Genomic DNA, 20248 nt, shown 5'->3' with positions numbered 1-20248 from the left:
CTGAGTCAGCAGCCCCGGCGTGGTTTCATAGGGAGCGGGGATGGTGGCACCAGAGAGGTCCGTCCCTCTCCCGAGTCTGCGTAGGGGATCCAGGACCACACTGGGCGGAATCAGAACTAAACGTCTGGGACCCCTCCGCCCCAGGCCCCGAGTCCCGTGATGGACGATTGGACCCGGGCACACGGGGTGCAACTGGGGAGCCACCACTGCCCAACCAGCGGCCCGGAGCCGCCCCCCAAACCTCGGCCCCGAGGCCCCGCCCAGAGCTTGTGTCTCTGACCGCAGTCCCGCCTCCCTGAAGCGAGAGCTCTGTGCCACCGATCGATCGTGAAGTGCTTTAATCAGCATCTGAACCGTGGGCACAATCAGCACACGGCGTCGGGGCGGGGGCCCCCCGCCCACTCGCCCTGGTCGCCCCCGTCCCTCGGGGGGATGGACTTCCTCATGTGGGTGCACAGCACCTCGTCAATGTAGATGGTGTTTTCCTTCACCTGGACCTCCTCCTGCAGGGCCAGCTGCCTGCAGTTCAGGCCCTTCAGCTCCGCCTGAGCCCGGGCCAAGGTCTCCTTGAGTCTAGGAGAAGAGGGAGAACCTGGGGCGCTTTTCCCGGGGCCGGGTGCGGGGGGGGGGGGGGGGATGTGTTCATGTGTTCGGGACAGAAGCCAGATTGATAGTTTCCTCCCCACAGAGACTTCAAAGGGGGCCAGATTCCCAAGGCAGAAACCCCCACCAACTGCCAATGCTTAAAACTGTGGATTTTGGGGGGCCCCTGGGTAGCTCAGTCGGTTGAACGTCCGACTTCGGCTCAGGTCATGATCTCGCAGTTCGTGGGTTCGAGCCCCGCGTCGGGCTCTGTGTCGACAGCTCAGAGCCTGGAGCCTGCTTGGGATTCTGTGTCTCCCTCTCTCTCTGCCCCTCCCCCACTTGTGCTCCGTCTCTATCAAAAATAAATAAAATATCTTTAAAAAATTAAAAAAACAACTGTGGATTTTTACCTAAACGTCTGGATTTGGGCTCCAGAAAAATTTAAACCTTGGGACCCATTTTCTGCGTGACAGCAAGTGGCCGCCCTCTAGAAAGGGAGCCCTCGAACTTTACCGGTGCAAATGCACTCATGCCCACGTGGCTCTGCCCAGCCCTGTTCACGGTCCACGTGCACAGTCCTGTGCACCCCGAGTGCCGGCCATCCCCTACCTGGCGACGCCGTGGGCGATCTCTTGGACCTCCCTGACCAGCCGACACTGCGCGGCATCGCGACACAGCTCCACGTTAGGCCGGTGCGTTCTGGTCTCCAGGCGCGTGTGAGCCACCTTGGCGGGTCCTTCCTGGTCAGCGATGGCCTTTTCGAGAACCGTGACATTTTTCTCCTGGCAAGCAATCTCTTCCATGACCTTGCAAGTGGATCGGAGACAGTGAGGGCGGGCTGTGCCGTTCAGCACTCGGCCGCACACACTCTCACGTCTGCTGTGATCACGTAGGTGAGCAAGGCGGGACCTCAGACTTGCGCCCCCGCAGGGCCCCGGGACGCGCCTGACCTCTCCTCCCTGCCGAGGGCACAGCTGGCCGGTGAGGAGGCTCACCGACCCTCAGAACCTCGCCGGTGGGATGAACGAGGCCATTGTCGCCTCACGTCCTTCCCCGGGCACGTGGGTTCCCTGGAGAATGCCCTGAGCGTGGGCTGCAGGCTGCCCGCCCACCTCGGCCGGGTGCCCTGTGCCGGGAGCAGAAAGCTGCCCGTTTCCCTGTCGGTCTGCCTGTCGGCCCGGGGTCCACCCTAGAAGCCCGGAGAGAGTGGACGAGCTGCCTCGGCGTCTCTTTGATGGGGGCTTGTGCGCAGAAAAGATCACTTAGAAGTGACTTGGGGTTTTAGATGAATACTTAACTAGTTTGAAATTGTATTTCTTCCTTAAGCTTTTTTGTTTTTAAACTTTGTATCATGGAAATTTCCAGAAGAACACAGAAGTAGAGATTTTAGTGACCCCGGTGGGCCCCTCATCAATTTAAGCAGCAATCACTATATGGTCAGCTCTTTTCCATCCCAGCCCCGCTCATCCACTCAACCATTTTAAAGCAAATCCCAGATATTATATCACATTAGTCTTAAAAAGTTGAGTACATGTTTTTAAAACATAAGACCTCTTGGGGCACCTGGGTGGCTCAGTCGGTTAAGCATCCGAGTTCGGCTCAAGTTATAATCCTTTAAAAACAGGCTACATTCTCTTAAATTCCACAAATGCTTAAAATACCCAAAATACACACAGATTCCTGAAAACAAAATTAGTCACCATGGGTTAGGTCAGGACTCAGCAGTATGGCCAAACCCAGTCTGATGCCTGTTTTTGTTTGTACACAAAATTTAAAAAAAAAAAATGTCTTTTTAAGTAGCAGACTCTTTTCAAGAGCAGTTTTAGGGTTTCAGCCAACAAGCAGCATGTCCAGAGTTCCCATGTACCCCCTCTCCCTGGAGGGCGGATTTCTCCATCATCAGCGTCTGGCATCAGTGTCGTGCGTTTGCCACAATCGGTGAACCGTGCTGACACGTTAGTAACTAGTCGACGGTGACGTTAGGGCTCACTGTGCACAGCCTGTGGATCTGGACACATGTGTGATGACACAGGTCACACGGGATAACTTCACTGCCCTAAACCGCCCCCCCCCCATGCACCTCCTGTTCACCCCTCCCCCTCGCGGAGACGCCGACCACATCGATCCCTGTAACCACACCCGCTCCAGAACATCACGTGGGTGAGATCAGACAGTGACTAGCTTGGCTTGGATTTCAGATGGGCGCCTCTCATTTAGCGATCGCTGAGGTTCCTCCACATCTCTCTGTGGCCTGACAGCTCGTTTCTCTTTCTCTGGGTAACATTCCATCGTGTGGATGGACCACGGCCTCTCCGTCCGTTCATCTATCGAAGGACACCTTGGTTGCTTCCAAGTTTCGACGATCATGAGTAAAGTCCTACGAACGTTCGGATGCAGGGTTTCGTGTGGACATAAATTCTCAACACATCTGGGCAAACGCCCCGCAGCGAGACCGCTGGATTTACGCGCGCGCTCGGTTTCCTAAGACTGCCGAGCTGCCCTCCCTGCTCCCACCAGGATGGACTGACAGCCCGTTGCTCGGCCTCCTCGCCAGCGTTTAGCGCCGTCCACCTGCTGGATTTTCTGCAGGTGCGCACGGTGTCCCGCTGCCTTCACAGGCGCCTCCCTGGTGACCTACCGCGTGGTGCCTCTTTCCTCGTGCTCAGCCACCCGTGTCTCCTCCTGTGACGTGTCTGTTCACGTCTTTTGCCCATGTTTCAGTTGGTCTGTTTGTCTCCTTCTTGGTGAGTTTTAAGAGCTCTTTGCCTATTTTGGGTACTGGTCCCTTATCGGACGTGTGTTTTGCACGTCTTTTCTCCGAGTCTGTGGCCCATCTTTTCTCTTTAAAGGAAGGTTTTCACAGGGCGCCTGGGTGGCTCGGCCGGTGAAGCGTCCAACTCTTGCTTTCGGCTCAGGTCCCGATCTCACGGTTCACAGGGTCACGCCCTGGCATCGGGCTCTGCACTGGCAGCATGGAGGCTGCTTCGGATTCTGTCTCTCCCTCACTCACACATGCTCATATGCACACACCCTCTCTCCCTCTCTCGAAAATAAGTATACTATAAAAAAAAAAGTGAAAGACAGGTGTTCACGTATATAAGTGGTTGAAAAAAACAAAAGAAGAATGAGATTTCACGTCATGTGAAAAATATATAAAATTCAAATTTCGGTGCCCATAAATAAGGTTTTACTGGAACACAGCCACGCGCATTCATTACAGGGGCTCCTTCTGGACTACGGTGGCGGGTTGACAGACGGCACGGGCCGGGCTGTCACCACTTTGCGCTGCCCCAAACATCACCAACCCCAAAGCCACGGTCGTGACCCGACGGCGCGACTTCCGTGGCCACGCACTGCCACCTTACCTGGTACACCAGCGCACGCTCATTACGGTAACACAAGGAAAGCAGCCTTTGCGTTTTGCACGTTTAAGGCGCATCAAGGGGGGGGGGGGGGGGTTGTTAATCAAGGAGCCTGCACAGCAGGGCCGGACGTCTGCGCCACACGGCGCAACATTCCCCGCCCCCAGGAGTGGGATTTCTTCACAAAAATGAAACTGAGGATCCGAGTGAGGCTCGAGCAGCCCTTCCGTCAGCTGCGTGGGAAGGCTGCTCCCCGAGGGCGAGTTAATCAGGTCGCGTTCGATGGCGGCAGCTGAGGAAGGGCGGCCCGAGGATGCGAATTTGCTGGTGACCCTCGGTCCTTCTGCAAGAAGGGTTGAAGCGCTAAGCGCGTTAGAAGCCCACCGATGGTCACTCGAGGGACGAGGCGCGTGACTCGGACGGTCCGTCTTGTTCCCCGTGAGCTGCCCGGCTGGGCCTGAGGCTTTTTGTCTCAGAGCCAGACGGTGCCGGCAGCCTCAGTCACCCATTCAGAGCGCAGGCTCCCAGACGCCGAGCTCCCGGACCCCATGGCTCCCTGGCCCTGCGCTCTCCGACCCCTCCGCTCCCTGACCTGGGGGATCCCTGACCCGCCACTCCCAGGGCGAGGTCACCAGCCCCCACAGCAGTCTTGTCTCTGATCCGCCCATAGGAGAGGGGACAGTCCCCGTGCTGACTCTTGTGAACATCGGAACGATTGCAGGGTGCGTGTGGGTCGCCTCCTGTGACACGTGGCCCGCGTCCCACCCCCTCGGCTGTGCCACCCAGTCACCCCCCACGTGCCCGCCCATCCCTCCCACGCGTGGGGTCAACAGAGACACAGCCTTTGCGGTCGCCGTGACAGGAGGCAGTGACGGGAGCCACCCGGCCCGGGCTCCGCGCCCGGCGCTGTCGCCCGTGAGCCCGTGAGCCCATGAGCCCCGGGGCCGTAATAAAGCTGTCAACCTTTCTGGCCTCAGCGTCCCCACCTTAGAGACAGGGACCACGACGCTGCCCCTCTCATTGTCGCGTGTACTGGCGGCAGTCCTGCGGCTGAGGCCCCACCCCCACCTGCTGCCCCCCAGGCCGCCCTGCGCGGTCTGCCGGGTCTCACTGAACCGGACTCCCCAGCCTGTCCAGATGGCTGGATCCCTTGTGGTCTCAGCACCCCCGGGTCCTCAGCTCCGGGGGCCACGACCCCTCCTGCCCCAGGCTACCCTCCCCCTCCTTCCTGCCTCAGACCCGCCTTCCTTCCGGGGCCCCCACCAAGCCTCCTCCTGCTGCTCCCTGGCCCTTAATACCACTCTCGGCGGCGGCCGCCAATTTGTACCGGGGGTACGTCGTATGAGCCACATGCACGTGCGTACGTAGACGCGTGTAACTCGTGTGCGGCACGTCCTGGGGGCCTGGCCGGGGCTGTCTGGCGTAACCCTGACCCACCCAGACAGCTCCCGACTTTATCAGCGAGGAAGATAAGCATCGGGCTCAGGTGGATTGCGCACGCTGTCAATTTTCTGTATGTTCTGATGTTCTGCCATCAAAACACAAACCCTTCCCGGTGGGGAGGGCCCGGCGACGGCGAAGGGGCCGGCCTGCGCTCGCTGCCGGCAGACTGATGGTCTGGGGCTCGGCCCGCTCTGTGCGCCCCGAGCCCGGGGGGCCGTATCTCTCCGCCTCAGCCTCCCAGGGCCAGGGGCCAGGGACGCCCCCGAGGCCCAAAGAACCTCTCACATCACTCGGGCCGGTCCCGAGCTGCTCTGTCGGCCCCGCCGCGTCTGCCCAGGAAACCCCAGGAAGCCCGGGCCCCTCACGCCCGCCGTGGGCCCCGGCCACCCGCGTCTCCTCCCGACCCTGAGCGGGCGTCCGCCTCTAGGGCCCGTGGGCCTCGTCAGCTGTGTCTCCCCGGCTGCTGCACCTGGGGGTCCGTCATAAAAGTGCACAAACGTTAAGGGGGCTCCCCAGCGCCACACGGGCTCCATCTGTCCAGGGTCCACACGCTCACCCGCCAGGCACTTCTCGCTCCCGCGGTGCTGACTGAACCCCACCAGGTGCTAACTAAACCCCGTGGTGCTGACTGAAACCCGACAGGTGCTGACTGAACCCCGCCAAGTGCTGAGTGAATACCGTGGTACTGAATGAATCCCACGGTGCTGAGTGAATCCTGCGGTGCTGACTGAATCCCGCCAGGGGCTGACCAAACCCCACCACGTGCTGACTGAACCCCATGTGGCTGATTGCATCCTGCCAGTTGCTGACTAAACCCCACGGTGCTGACTGAACCCCATGGTGCTGACTGAACCCCAAGGTGCTGACTGAACCCCGCCAGGTACTTACTGAGCCCCACCAGGTGCTGACTGAATCCCGCCAGGTGTTGAATGAACCCCGTGGTACTGACTAAATCCCGCGGTGATGAGTGAATCCCGCCAGGGGCTGACTGAACCCCGCGGTGCTGACTGAATCCCACCAGGTGCTGACTGAACCCCGCCAGGTACTTACTGAACCCCACGGTGCTGACTGAACCCTGCGGTGCTGACTCAATCCCGCCAGGTGCTGACTGAATCCCATGGTGATGATTGAACCCCGAGGTGCTGACTGAATCCCACCAGGTACTTACTGAACCCCATGGTGCCGACTGAACCCCGTGGTGCTGACTGAACGCCGCGGTGCTGACTGAATCCCGCCAGGTGCTGGCTGAACCCCGCGGTGCTGAATGAACCCCGCTTTCTGCCCATGTGGCTCCTCACGCAGCTGAGCTGTCTGACGGCCAAGGCCTGGGTTCAAGGTCCGAGTGCAACTCTGCCGGCCCGCTGCCACGTAGGCGGCCTCAAGTACTTACACCACAGAAACCGGCAAATGCTGAAAGTCAGGGCCCCGTAGTTCTAATTTGTCCCGAACGCCAGGTCAGCAGCCCAGCAGCGGGTGACCGAGAGGCACGCGACGCCCGAATCCTGAAACTCCGGCGGGGATTGGGGAATCGGCGGCATCCGACAAACTCGTGGAATTTCGGAGTCACAAAGGACATGGCCACCTCGCACGCGCGCGGAGCCGAGGTCCAGGGTGGGCAGACGGCCTGCTCTTCGTAGAGACGACGCAGAGGCCCCGAACGGGGCCAAGTCCCCTCCGACCCCAGAAGCCGAGCCCTGCGGCCGAGCTGGGGGGCCGAACAGCCTTCCTCCTTACAGACCACGAGCACAGGCCGGGGGCCGGGCTGGTCCCGCCGCCCGCCCCCCGCGAGCCTCCCGCTTCCCCCGCCGAGGGGCTCACCTTGGCCAGGTGAGCGGCCAGCTTGTCCCTGGCGCCCTTGGTCTCCTGCAGCCCGTCCCTGAACGCCGCGTCCACCGCGTCACACTGCCTGCGCAGGTCGCCGGCCGTCTGGGACAGGATCCGGTCCACCAGGGCCTTCAGCGCCAGGGAGCTGCTCCTCTGCTTGGCGGCCTTCTCCACGTTGGCGTTGGAGAACTCCAGCCAGTCCTCCGGGCTCACGGAGCTGAAATGGGAGCCACGCGCTCACTCGCGGCGCATCGGGCTGCAGAAGGGGGTGTGCACAGGCGACGGGGCCCCGCGGATCTGTGGAAGCTCGGCCTGCCCCCCCCTCCCCGGGTCGGGAGCACGAGGAAGCCCCCCTCTCTAGAAAGAGCCAGCAGCGGTCCCTCCGTGGCCACCTCTGTCACTCTGGTGCCGGGCGCCGCAAACGCGCACCTGACTCGGGCTGTGTCCGCGGGTGTGGGCCCGAAAGGGGGTGATTAACGTGCCCCCCGTACATTTAAAACAGGACAAGTTCTCACTGCTTAGAGATTTTGTATCAGACGCCCCTGAGGCGCCCCCACCCCCGCCCCGGGCCGCATCAGGACGTCACCCGGGCCGCCCTCCGTCCAGGGCCACTCACTGGGGCTCCACCCTCACGGCGTTCTCCGAGCATCGGATGTTCGGGGAGTTGTTGTTGAGGGAGAAGCAAACGTCGTCGATGGTCAGGGCCACAAACTTGTCCTTCAGGTCCTTCTCCAGGTTGTACTTGGCCGAGCGGTTCAGCCTGCAGGAAGAAGGAAGCGGGGTTCCCTCTGCGACGCCCAGGCGGCCCCCGCGGGCCCCCGGAGAACCTGGGACACCAGCCACCGCGAGCCTGGCGCAGGACACGGTGCCTGCTCCCCTCCCGCCCGCCCCCGGCACCACGCTCACCACTGGGTCACCCACCCTGGCCTTCCAGACCCTCCCTCCCACTGGGACGGCTCCTGATGTCAGCGCGGAAGAGTGCGGAACGTGAGGGCTGAGCGCTGGCGGGAAACGGCTCGGTGTCCTTTGGGGTGAATCCCTGCCCCACCCCCCGTCCCCAGCCACGGCCAGGGGGAGGCTGTCACGTAGGCCTGATTATGCGTGTTCCCGGGCCACTTGGGGCCTGTTTCCTGGGCACACCCCGGGGGGACGCAGGCGGGCCGCACAGACGCACCTGATCTGCTCGGACACCTCCTCCAAGGTGCGGGTCAGCAAGGCCGTCACCCCGCGGATGATCTCGGCCTCCTTCACCAGCTCCTGCTCCACCTTATCGTGCACCAGGTCGATGCCGACCCGCTTCTCCCTGGACGAGAGGAAGGGGCTGCTCATCCAACGGGTCGGGGACGCTGGACACGCCGTCTGTCCGGACAACAGGTTCGAGCACGACCAGACCCGTCTGGATGGCGTGGTCGGGACGTGCACGGGTCCGTATCTGCGAGACTTCAAAATATCCAAACCACAAGGAAGCCAGACGATCGATTGCTCGCTGCTCACGATGGATACACTCGTCCCCTCAATTTGGCCTTCATTCAGAAGCCTTTTCCTTTTTACTCGTTTGTTAGAAACGTCGTCTTTTGACTTAGAATTCCAAACACGCCTGTTTCCTTCCTGGAAACAGGACCCAGTCCTGACTGTTGCCAAGGATTTGAATCCAGAAAGATGCCCTTCGATAGTAACCACGACGCAAGCTCGCTATTCCCACGCTGGGCGTCCGTGACACCACAGGTGTCGTGCCGACCTTTTCAAGGGGATTTGTGACGTGCCCTTTCCAGCAAACTCGAGGAAACGGCGCTTCAGAGCAAGTATCTCACCCAGTGTCACGCCACGTTCCCCCCATTTTTCCCCCCAGAAGGACCCGTCCCTGCCGATCTCTCTGTCCACCCCGCGTGGCCGTGCGTGGCGGGAAGGCCCCACCTCTTCCAGCCGCGAGGTCTCAAACTCTGCACACCCGACTGAGCCCACCCCACTGCTGGGCGTGAGGTGAGGGTCCGGAGAGGTCCCTGGGCTCGGTCGCTAGGACCCTGGGGGCTCTGGCCAAGGAGCTGCCACTTGATCTTGGAGGCATCGGGTTGGAGGGAGAGGACTGTGAGCCCAGGGGGGCCCCGTGAAAACTGGAACAGTGTCTCCCCAGAGCGGACAGCACCGCCCACTCCCAGGACTGGTAGGAGCAAAGGGACAGTAAGAGGTGTGTCTGCACAGGGCCCTCTGGGTGACAAAATGCTCCCGTGTGGCTTGGTGCACGGGAGCAAACCCGTCCTGGAGGAGCTGGGCCTGCCCTGCGCGTCCACGCTAGACCGCTGGTGTGGCCATGTGACTAAGCTCTGGTCAGTGGGATGCAGGTGGAAATGGCAAATACCAAGCCCTAATTATTCCTCCTTGCGGGAACACAGACGAAATGGCTGGAGTGCCGGCTGCCGTCTGGCGACACGAGGTAACCTGGGGGGATGAACGCATGCGGCAGGGCACGGGATGGCAGACGCCCGGAGCCTAGCACGGCGCGCACTGTGCCAGCCCTGGGCCGTCTGCAGACTCCCTAAGTGTGAGGCAGACAGAAACCACCCTATTTAAATTCAGCACCGTTTTGCCGTGCACAAACCCAGCCCTAACTTCCACGTAACTTAAGGCAGACAAGAGCTCCTTCTGCTGCCCGCCAGCTGCCCGCCACCACGGGAGGCCAAGAGAACATGTCCTCGTTTGCCCCTGGCGACCCGCCACCCAGCACCTGGTGACTCCCAGCAGAGGTCCCTCGGGGAGCCCCCGCTCCGCCCACCTGTACTCCAGGCACATCTGGGTGATGTGCAGTGGCTCCTTCAGGCTCTCCAGCGCGTTCTCCAGTCTGGTCCGGTAGGTGAGCAGGTCTTCGGTGGTGCACACCAGCTCCTCCAGCTTGTCATCCAGCTCCTTCTTCCAGAACCTGACCTCCTCGAGCCTCTGTTCTGAGCACACAGAGAGGACACGGAGTCACACAGGGGCTAGCCCGCTCCTGGGGCCACCGGCTCTGGGATTAGAGACCTAAACCGGCCGGGACACGTTCTCTGCTGCTTGGGGCACCTTCGGGTCCTTGTTAGGTGCTGACTGGGGGAGGGCAGGGTCGGGCGGCAGGAGGGAGGGAAGGGATCTCTTCTTACAAAACCAACGTGGAGTTCGTGCAAACACCATCCACGCGGGTCGCTCTAATTCTTCAATACCTGTGTTTTTCATAACGTTTAATCTGATCAAAGCTGGAAACCTACGGTGTTTGAAAAGTCAAACAGACCAAGTTTTGCAGACCCTTCCCCACCCAATCCCGCTTTCTGGAAGCAACTGCCTTCTAAATGCTTTTAGAATTTCCTCCTGCATTTGCTCACACGGCTGCTTGTTCAGGATCACTTTCAACGACGTCGGTCAGTTTCCTGTGGTGGAAAAGACCAGGATCGGCGCTCACACAACACGTCCCTGACCTTCTGTCTTCCCGATACGGCCGCATTGGCTTCTGGTTAAACAATAATTTCACACTTGTTTATGATACTGCAAATATGTGAATGCTACTTACACCTGAGCCAGGCAGCGTGCTAATATCAGTTTCTTCTCTTACACATTTTTGTTTTCGGAGGGGCTGGTAGTTGTGTTTTTGTTTCACTTTCCAGATACCCATTACTAACTTTTCCTTCAACTTTCTGACAGAATTATGACCCACAGGTATATTCAAACCCATCAATTAGCCAACGGCTTTGCTTACTCCCCAGGACCTCTGCCCGGAGTGCTTTCTCTGCCTGCCTGCTTGCCGGCGATGCCTGTCTCCTCCAGAACCCCTGACCCTGAGCACAGCCACAGCCCCCCAGCTGTCTGTTCCAGAACCCCCACCCTGTGCACCTGCCGCAGCCCTGTCCCATCTGTCTCCTCCTCCTGTTCACGCCCCTCCACAGGTGAAGCAAGCCCTCCTGAGACACGGGGGCACATGACCGGAAATTTTTGAAAGCCTTCGTTCTACCTTCATCGTTTGACTTTGGCTACGTGTAGACTACAGGCTGTGATTTTCGTTAGAATTTTGATGACGTCTCTTCACTTCCCTCCAGGGTCTGGAGCTCCTGCGGAGAAGTCTAAAGCCCTCTGGATTCCTGATTCTCTGTGTGCGGCCCAAAAGCTTTCCGGGGGTCTCTTCCCTATTCCCCTCCTGTCAGCCTTACTCGAGTATGCCCGACACTGGAAACAGACCCTCCGGTTCTGGGGAACTTCCTAGGGCCCCCCTGCGTCTTCTCTGTGCTCCTTCTGAATCCCTGTCAGAGACAGAGCCTCCCCGCAGGGTCCCCAAGTTCTTACCCCTCCTCTCCTGTTATCCAACTGTCTGTCTTGTTTTTCCCCTACATCCTGGAGATTCTTCCACTTTCTCTTTCAATCCTTCTTTTAATTTTTAAAAATGTCCTGCTCTGATATTTTTAGTTCCCAAGAACACTTTCTCGTGCCCCGAATGTTCTTTTTTAAGACTCTCCTTGGTCTGTGGACACAGTGTCTTCTCCAAATTTCCTGAAGACTTTATGGTATAATTTCTTCTCTGGCCCTGTGTGCGTCTGACCATCCGTCTGTCTGTCTGAGTGTCTTGTCGTGTTAGACAGATGTCGTGTTGACTGACCCTCAGCTGACTACATCTGAGACTGAAATCCTGGCTGGAACCTCTCTCTGCAGGCACAGGGCTTGTCCGCCCCCGTACCTGGTTCTCTCCTCGGATGATCCCGGGCCCTATCATCTGCAGATGCCCCCTGTGGGCCTGCTGGTGTTCACACGGACTGAGGCCTGTGACTCTCCACTGGGGGAGACAGAGCCACAGTGGGGAAGGGGCTCTTTGTAAACTCTTCCAACCAGTCTCGTCTCCAGTTCTGCCCTGGACGTCCAGAGCCGGAGGTAACTGACGCTTAGGTTTTAAGCATCACACAGTGTCCACAGCATGAATCTGCTACAGGCCCCAGCCAGCATCTTCCTGTCCCCACCTGCACAGGCTTCCTGCAGTCCCTACGCCTGTTGCCTGGACCTTCTGCTTTCTGTCCCCAGAATCTTCTCTCCACAACGTTTCCACTTCACTCCCTTCCCCCACCAGCTCTCACACTCTTCATCAACGCCATGCATGACGTTGTTGGAGTTTTATTCTTTTAACGTTTAGTTATTTTTGAGAGAGACAGACAGTGCAAGCAGGGGAGGGGCAGAGAGAGAGGCAAACACAGAATCCGAAGCAGGTTCCAGGATCCGAGCTGTGAGCCCAGAGCCTGACAGGAGGGTTGAACTCACGCGCTGTGAGATCATAACCTGAGCCGAAGTCATACGTCCCACCGACTGAGCCCCCCAGGCGCCCCGACTTTGTTGAAATTTTAAAAGGGAGGGAAGGCAAACGCGTGTGTCCACCACGTGCCCTGATGTCCCCCGACGCCTGCTTGTACCTGACCACCACCCTCACGCTGCGTCGGCCGCTGCCCTGCTGGAGCTGTTACCCACAGGTCCCCGGTTCAATTCCTGCTAGTCCGGCTCTCAGCCTCCCTGACGTTTGCACAACCACCAACACGGTGGAAGACCTCCTTGCCCATGACAGCATGGCCTGGCTCTCCCCTTTCTGCCCTGTGATGACCCCGGACCGCCACCTCTGCCCCACATCTAACTGGCTTCCCACCGAACTGGGCCTTCCCAACCCACGGCCGTCCTTGGCTGGGCCAGCCTCCCTCCACCCCGCTGTGTGCACACCAGGAGTGCTGCACGCCTCCCGCCTTCGTGGCTCCGTCCGAGCCACCTCCTCGCTCAGAACGCTATCTCCTGGACTCCTGTTGCTAGAATTTACTCAGGAACCCAATGTGCTGATTACCAGGCCCCTACCGGGCGTGAGGTCCAAGAGACACAATGGAAAGACATCGTGAGGCAGACGCGAAAACAGACAGTTTCAATTCAGTGAGTCTGTACTCTCTCTCACCACGTAAAAAGCACAGTGGAGGCTCAAAGGAGGGAGGCTGGGGGTCAGGAAAGGCCCCAGCACTGACGAGCCCCTTGCTCTGACCTCTAGACTTGAACCCTGAGAAGGTCTCTCCAGACAGAGTGTGAAAGATGCACGGAGGCAGGGGTGCACTCAGTGAGGTCCTGCAGTGACACATGTAGCACACGACGGGAGGCACCTGTGGGTCGATGTAACTGCCAGTACTCTGTGTGTGTGGCCTGATTTGGATACGGGGTCTTTGCAGGTGCAACCAAATTCCCCACCAGTAGGACTGCTGTCCCCACACAAAGACAAGACAGAAGACGCAAACACTCAGGGGATGTCACCGACAGTGGAGGTGGGAGGTGGAGGGCTGTGTCTACTCCCCAGAGCCCGCCGGGAGGGCGCGGCCCCGCCACACCTCTTCCCTCCAGCTGTCACCTCTTTGGCACCTGGGAGGTTTTGCCTCATTTCATGTTTATGTGAGTTTTGCTCCTTTAAGGGCACTGCCCTTTAAATCGTGTCTGATGCTCTTAGGTGTCCAGTGAGTGTGCCTGGAATCCACAGAGGAATGGACACCAGAGAGCTGGAAAGCGGGCTAGGTTACCGGGCCTCTGTCTTGGGGCCGTGAACTTAAAGCCGGAAGCTGAAGAGCAGGCGTGTCTCCCCCGCTATTCCAGGGTACTTCCTTGCCACTCGCGAGCGCCCAATGCAGACGGCACTGTGGCTGGGCCTCGCCGGCCACATCCAGGCACGTGCGAAAGTGCGGCGCGTGGCCTGCCTTACCTAGTTTCTTGTTCACGTCGCTTTGAGACTTTCTTGTGGTCTTTCCGATCTCCTCCACAAGCCTCTGGCTTTCTGCCACCAGGCGCTCGGAGCGGGACCTCTCGGCCTCCGCTCTGTGGTACTGGTTCTCGTTCGCCATGTGCCATTCTGCCGGCAGGAACTTGGGCGGAGGTTGCAGAAGTCTGGCCATTGCAGCTTCCCAAAGTCCTGACCACAAAGGCAGACCCTCCTTTAGTTTCGTAGAAAGCAATCTGTCCTTTTTTTGATGTCACTTTGCATGAAAGTGTGACATACATACCAAAAAGCACCTAAATCATAACCTGTATGCACCTCACGCTCCCTTCGAGTCACTGTCCTTCACCCGTGTTCCCACGGGGCAACCAGTAGTCTGACTCCACTCTAGAAACATTCTGGTGTTTCTGAACGTGCTATAGGTGCAATCAGACAGCGTGTACCCTTTGACATCTGACCGCCCCCGCTTAACCTTATGTTTGTAAGATTCACCCGCATCGCTCACCTAGATGTGGTTTGTGTGAGTGGCTTGTTCAGTACGCCGTGAATGTACCTGTCTTCTCTACTGTGTTTGGGTGTTTGGGGCTCCAGCGTGGGGCTATCTGGAGTGTGCCAGGAATATTCTCACACGTGTCCTTTGGTGACCCCGGGCATGCATTTTTAAGACTCCTCAGAATGGCTGGGTCCTGGGCAGTGTTCACTTTTAGTATGTTCTGCCAGCAGAGGAACCCAGCCCCGCTCCCTGGACAAGCCAACACCTGTGACATCTGCACCCAGACAGCTGGGTCTGGAGCCTGCTGGGCAGGTGGAAGAAACAGACCCTCCTCTGCACGACAAAGAAAAGGGAGAAGGCGGCCTGCGGGGGCCAGAGCGCCCCGACCCCCATACCTGCTTCTCACGCAGCACGCCCCGGAACACCTGTCCGCACACGCCCCTCAGGAGCCAGAACCTCCAACCCTCCCACGGCCCCCCGAGTCCGTCCGGATGCGGGCTCGAAATGCACCCCAAGACCTCAGTGCGTCCAAGCAGCCCCCGGGAGATGGATAAGAGGCCGGACGGGGAGGGAGGGTGGGCGCCCTGCACTCACCTCCGGGAACCACCGATCACGCGGCTCCCGGGCGGCGCCCTCACCCACCTGCAGCTCCCGGCTCCTCAAAACCTACGGGTCAACGGCGCGTCTCCGCGGCAACCAGGGACGCGTTACCCAGGCCAAGGGGGCGGGGCTGCGGCCGGGAAGCTTGCGCAGGCGCAGACCCTGCGGCCTCGCTGCGGGGGGGCTGCGGCCGCGAGGCTGCGCAGGCGCGGACCCTGCGGCCTAGCTGCGGCTGGGGAGGTGGGCCGGGGGCTCGGCTGTACGCACCTCCCACGCCCGGCGGGGGGCGCCAGGCAGGGGACAATGACCGTAGCTCCGAGTCTGGGGTGGGGAGCCCTGCGCCTGGCCTGGCCCTGCCGTGGCGCCCCTGGGGCCCAGCGGGTTGGGCCGGGACCCGAGGCCGCGGGAGAAGGCGCAGGCACTGGCAGCCGGGAGGGTCAGGGGTTGAGGGTCGGGGGCAGCTTGCCCGGCTATGGAATGAGAGCACAGCGCTCGGGATATGTGCGCACTAACAGAAAATAAACGAGTTACCCAGCTGGGGGAGAAATGCGGAATGGTCCTCGTCCACACAACCCGAATCCCAGAAAATGGGCATTCAAATTTCCCGGCCAGGAGGCGGACTACTTTACCGCTTGACACCAGCCAATCGAAGGCAACCTCCCTCTAAAAACAACCAATCAGAGGAGGCTTTGCCTCGTGAAGCCCGCCCCCTACGTCTCGCGAGCCGTCGGCGCGGCCGGGAGACCAGCGAAGCGTCATGAATATTAAGCAGCTTCTGTCCAATGGCATCCTGGGGAGCTGATATTGTATATTCATATCCCCGCCCCCGAGAAGCGTCTATTTAAGGAGCGAGCTGGGCGTCCTCCGGTCAGTGTCCCGGCGAGAAACCGGGTGTTTTGTCTGTGTTGTGGGGTTCCCGCTCGGAAGGCGAGCGCGGGGACGGGTGGGAGTCGTGTGGCTCCCGGGTGTGCTGGACTCACACACGCGGGCGAAAGGAGGGGGCGGTGTCCTGGGAGCTGGTGGGCCTGAGGCCCCACCCACCATGGGGGCGTCCCCAGTTTGCAGACCCGGAGGCTTCCCAGAAGTGCTGGAAAGAGGGTAGAATGGGCAGAAGTACATGAAATGAGTTGTGAGTCATGATCGTAGGTCACCGTTGTATCCGCACCGATGTGCAGAGGTAACCCTCGCCCTCCCCGCCAGGTGGAGGGGGCTAGAAGAACCTGAGACCCTCACCCGAGAACCGACGCTAGGGGTGAAGTGAAGCCGGCCCCCTCCGCTGGAGGTCCGCCCTCCAAAGGTCTAACTCTGCTGCGTTTCTCGATGTGCTTAAAAAAGAAGGAGAAAGGACTGACTCTCCAGCTATTTATTCTGGAGTTCCAATATAATTGCAAGTATTTGAAAACATTTTCAGAAGAAACACCTTATTTTGCACTCACAAGCCAGCAAAGGAATGAGCCCGATAGAGGAAGCCTGGAAGGACTGGTCACCGATTGATTGCTCCGGGGGGGCCTGGTACACGGCTGCGGGCTGGATGGACCCTATAAAGCACACGTCCAGCACAAGGCTTAGAATTTGCTAACTTAACAAGCATGCAGCCAAAGCTTACAAACTAGAATATTCAGGCAAGGTGTATTGAAGCTTTAAGTGATTCTGAGATTTTCGTTGGTTGGAATAAAGCCGTGTTTCCCAAACTTGAGTCATTCTGGTACCAATTTATTAAATTTTGGCCCTTCCATGTACCACCCATAAAATTATTTTGCGGTTTTCCTTCAACTATACTCCTTTTCACATGTAAGGATAATTATTTCATTTATTTTTTAATGTGTATTTATTGTTGAGAGAGAGCGCGAGAAGGGGAGGGGCAGAGAGAGAGAGAGACACCGAATCCAAAGCAGGCTTCCGAGCTGTCAGCACAGAGCCCAACGCGGGTCTTGAACTCAAGCACCATGAGATCATGACCTGAGCTGAAATCGGATTCTTAAGGGACTGATCCCCCCGGGCTCCCCAAGCATAATTATTTTAAAAGGAGGCTTTATATCACCATCGTAAAGGGAAAATTAGTATCACTCGTATTATAGAGAGTAGTCATAAATAATATGGTACATTTATGAATCCCAATTATCAAAAACTAAAATACACTTCAACACCTTAGAAAGCACACAGGTTGTGTTATTTTGTCGTTCCTCGTGGTTACCTTTTTGGGGCCTGTGCATGTCCTGGCTCCTTTGGTTTCGATGTACATTTCTGATGGCTTAGGTACGGCTTAATATAGTTCTAGTCCTTCAAACGTTCTAAGCACTCAGCATACGTGGGGCCAGAATTCTCCTCCCCTTTATTTCATTTCACGTGAGAGAACTTTGGAAAGCAATTTTGGTAGTTTTTAAATCTATGGGTCTACTTTGGGATTTTTGGAATATCTTTTAAGAGAATCTGGGGGCGCCTGGGTGGCTCAGTCGGTTAAGCATCCGACTTCAGCTCAGGTCGTGATCTCGTGGTCCATGAGTTCGAGCCCGCGTCGGGCTCTGTGCTCACAGCTCAGAGCCTGGAGCCTATTTCAGATTCTGTGTCTCTCTCTCTCTCTGACCCTCCCCCGTTCATGCTCTGTCTCTCTCTGTCTCAAAAATAAATAAAGGTTAAAAAAATTTAAAAAAAAGAGAGAATCTGATTCTTGGAACTTGAAAGGTTGTCTGGTCCAATCGGACGTGGAAATGTCCTCTGCAACATCCGTGCCAAATTGTTGCCCAGTGCTTGATCATGCCCAGGGACGGGGAGCTCATCACCTCCAAGACAGTCCTCCTTTGGGCTGCTGTGCTGGTAAGTCCTTTCAGTAGTTTCCATCCATGGATACAAACTTTACGTATTTAAAAAAATTTTTTTAATGTTTCTTTATTTTTGAGAGAGAGCGTGAGCATGGGAGAGAGAGAGAGGGACAGAGACTCCCAAGCAGGCTCCATGCTGTCAGCACAGAGCCTGACACGGGGCTTGACCTCATGAACCATGAGCTCATGACCTGAGCCGAAATCAGGAGTTGGATGCTTAACTGACTAAGCCACCCAGGTACCCCTGCTCCTCATTTTTAATCTGAGAAAGAGGGCACTATGTGACCCCAAAAGCCGAGTGCTACATCTAAAAGCGTTTTTCATTAAGAAGGGTCTATTCAGGGGCACCTGGTGGCTCAGTCCATTAAGCGTCCAACTTCAGCTCAGGTCACGATCTCACGATTCATGAGTTCAAACCCCGCCTCGGCACAGAAGCCACTTCAGATCCTCTGTCCCTCTCTCTCTCTCTGGCCACCTCCCCTGCTCACATGGTCTCTCTCAGGGTCAGTTTTTGGCTGAAGAATATATTGGGTTTGCAAGTCTAGAAAATGAATGTCATTTGCTACCACTTATCTGTAGGATTTTCTCATTATTATACAGCTAACTGTTCTATTTAATTTTTTATATTTATGTATTTTTCAGCGAGAGAGAGATTTGGACAGGGGAGGGGCAGAGAGAGGGAGACACAGAATCCGAAGCGGGCTCCAGGCTCCGAGCTATCAGCACAGAGCCCGACGCGGGGCTCAAACTCACGAACCGCGAGATTGTGACCTGAGCTGAAGTTGGATGCTCAACCTCACCCAGGCGCCCCTAACTGTTTTAAATAAGGAGAAATAATAGATGTGGAAGCTGATACGATACTGTCACTGGAATCCCAGTGCCGCCTCTTTTTAGCTGAGCCGACCTGAGCCAAAAACTGGGATTTCAAGGACATAACGCTACAGCCTGTAACCCTAACCCTTGAGCCCGTCGTCTGAGCCCTGCAGTCAGTCACTCGCGTGCTCGGGAGGACCTGCCGGGCATTTCCGAGGTAGTCCAAGGTGGCCTTCTCCAAGTAGAACGCCCGAGGCTTGATGGAGACCTTTCTTGAATCTGGCAAGGCGTGTAGCCCGTATCTGCCTTCTGGAACCTGAGCTGAGTGGCCGTATCACGTCCCTCATCGTGTGCTGTCCTGGTTCCCTTAAAGAAGAGTGGGCTGTGCGAGTGATCCTGGGAGAGCCCCCGTCACCGCGGGAGATGTCGTGCAGGCTGCTTCGCACGGTGACAACCTCCGGGCAGGGGCCCTGCTTCAGGCCGTCCTACTGCCCGACGCCTGGGCTCCTGAGTCCCGGCGGAGTCTTGGCGGTGCTTTGGCCGCATGTCCCTCGTCTCCAAAACTGCTGGATCAACTCTTATGAAACGCCTTTTGTTTCCGGCCTTTTCGGGTTTAGCTTTGGAGACGCTCGGGGGACGTGTGTCTGATCAGACCCACAGCGCTTGCCCCAGGCTGCTGTCCCTGCGAGCAAACCAAAGATGGAACACGTTCAACATTCGGGGCTCCGCCGGGCACTCCGGGGACGAGGCCCGCACGCGGTGGCATTCACAACACCATCGGCAGTAAAGACCGGGAACTTGAGCCGCCCATCGACAGGGGGCTTGTTAAAGAAGCGTGGGGTCTCTACGACTGTGAACTGTGAACGTAAGAGCAAGGAAGCGAAAGGCTCTCCAAGGGTTAATGTTCAACGAGGAAACAAACAGCAAGAATCAAGGTGCGAGCCTGTTGGTATCGGACGCCATCGTTTGCGCACGAAACGGGGGGAAGGAAACGGATATTGTGATTTATGATAAGAGAGTTGTATTTGGTCTTCGTCCCTGTTCCTCGCGCGGGGCCCCCGGAACCCTCGTGAGCCCCCAAGTGACAGAACACCGCATGCCTCTTTCGTTCCACTGAGGCGACTCTGGCTGGGCTCCTGGACGGGGACTGGTCAGCGGAAGGGCTGGAAGCTCGGACCCCCGTCCTCCGGAGAGGGGAGAGGGGCCGGAGACGGTTCATAGCCGGCCATGCCCACGCGGGGAAGCCCCTGTAAAGCCACGGCAGTCGGGGCTGGGGAGCCTCTGGGCTGGTGATCGTGTCCCCCCGGGGAGAGTGACGCCCCCCGAGTCCGCGGGGACAGGGGCTTCCGTGCTGGGGACCCTCCCAGACCTCACACCGTGCGTCTCTTCGTCTGGCCGCCCCCCGGTGGCCTTCGTCCACGACCCTTAATAAGCTGGCAAACAGAAGCAAGGGCCTCCCTGAGTTCTGCGAGCCTTCTGAGCAACTCATCAAGTCCAAGGGAAAAGAGGTGGTGAGAACGTCTGATCTGTAGCCAAGTCGGACGAGAGCTGCGCGTAACCGGGGGACCTAGTCCTTCCCACC

General features: G+C 58.1%; 1 protein-coding gene across 4 annotated transcripts in view; it reads right to left on the bottom strand.

Moving 5' to 3' along the window:
* The window catches only part of TEKT1 (tektin 1), a 46371-nt gene extending 30702 nt beyond the window's left edge, over positions 1-15669 (bottom strand). Inside the window, exons 1-8 of one of the 4 annotated variants that reach the window (XM_025920416.2) lie at positions 15566-15669; positions 13930-14136; positions 9985-10150; positions 8389-8517; positions 7831-7974; positions 7209-7431; positions 1195-1391; positions 323-573 (exon numbers count right to left, since the gene is read on the bottom strand). In XM_025920416.2, the coding sequence (XP_025776201.1) occupies positions 366-573; positions 1195-1391; positions 7209-7431; positions 7831-7974; positions 8389-8517; positions 9985-10150; positions 13930-14136; positions 15566-15629 (1338 nt within the window). In that variant the 5' untranslated portion in view covers positions 15630-15669 and the 3' untranslated portion in view covers positions 323-365. Of the gene's footprint in view, positions 1-322; positions 574-1194; positions 1392-7208; positions 7432-7830; positions 7975-8388; positions 8518-9984; positions 10151-13929; positions 14137-15028; positions 15192-15565 lie in introns of those variants that run through there. The other 3 variants (XM_086685654.1, XM_086685653.1, XM_086685655.1) reach the window with 3 other exon arrangements.
* Positions 15670-20248: the final 4579 nt, after the last annotated feature.

Source organism: Puma concolor, chromosome E1 (assembly GCF_028749965.1).
Source record: "Puma concolor isolate L17-30 chromosome E1, mPumCon1.1.hap2, whole genome shotgun sequence".
In the NCBI taxonomy this organism is placed as follows: Eukaryota; Metazoa; Chordata; class Mammalia; order Carnivora; family Felidae; genus Puma; species Puma concolor.
Note: the sequence above shows the minus strand (reverse complement) of the source record. Positions and strands in the feature narration are given on the sequence as shown.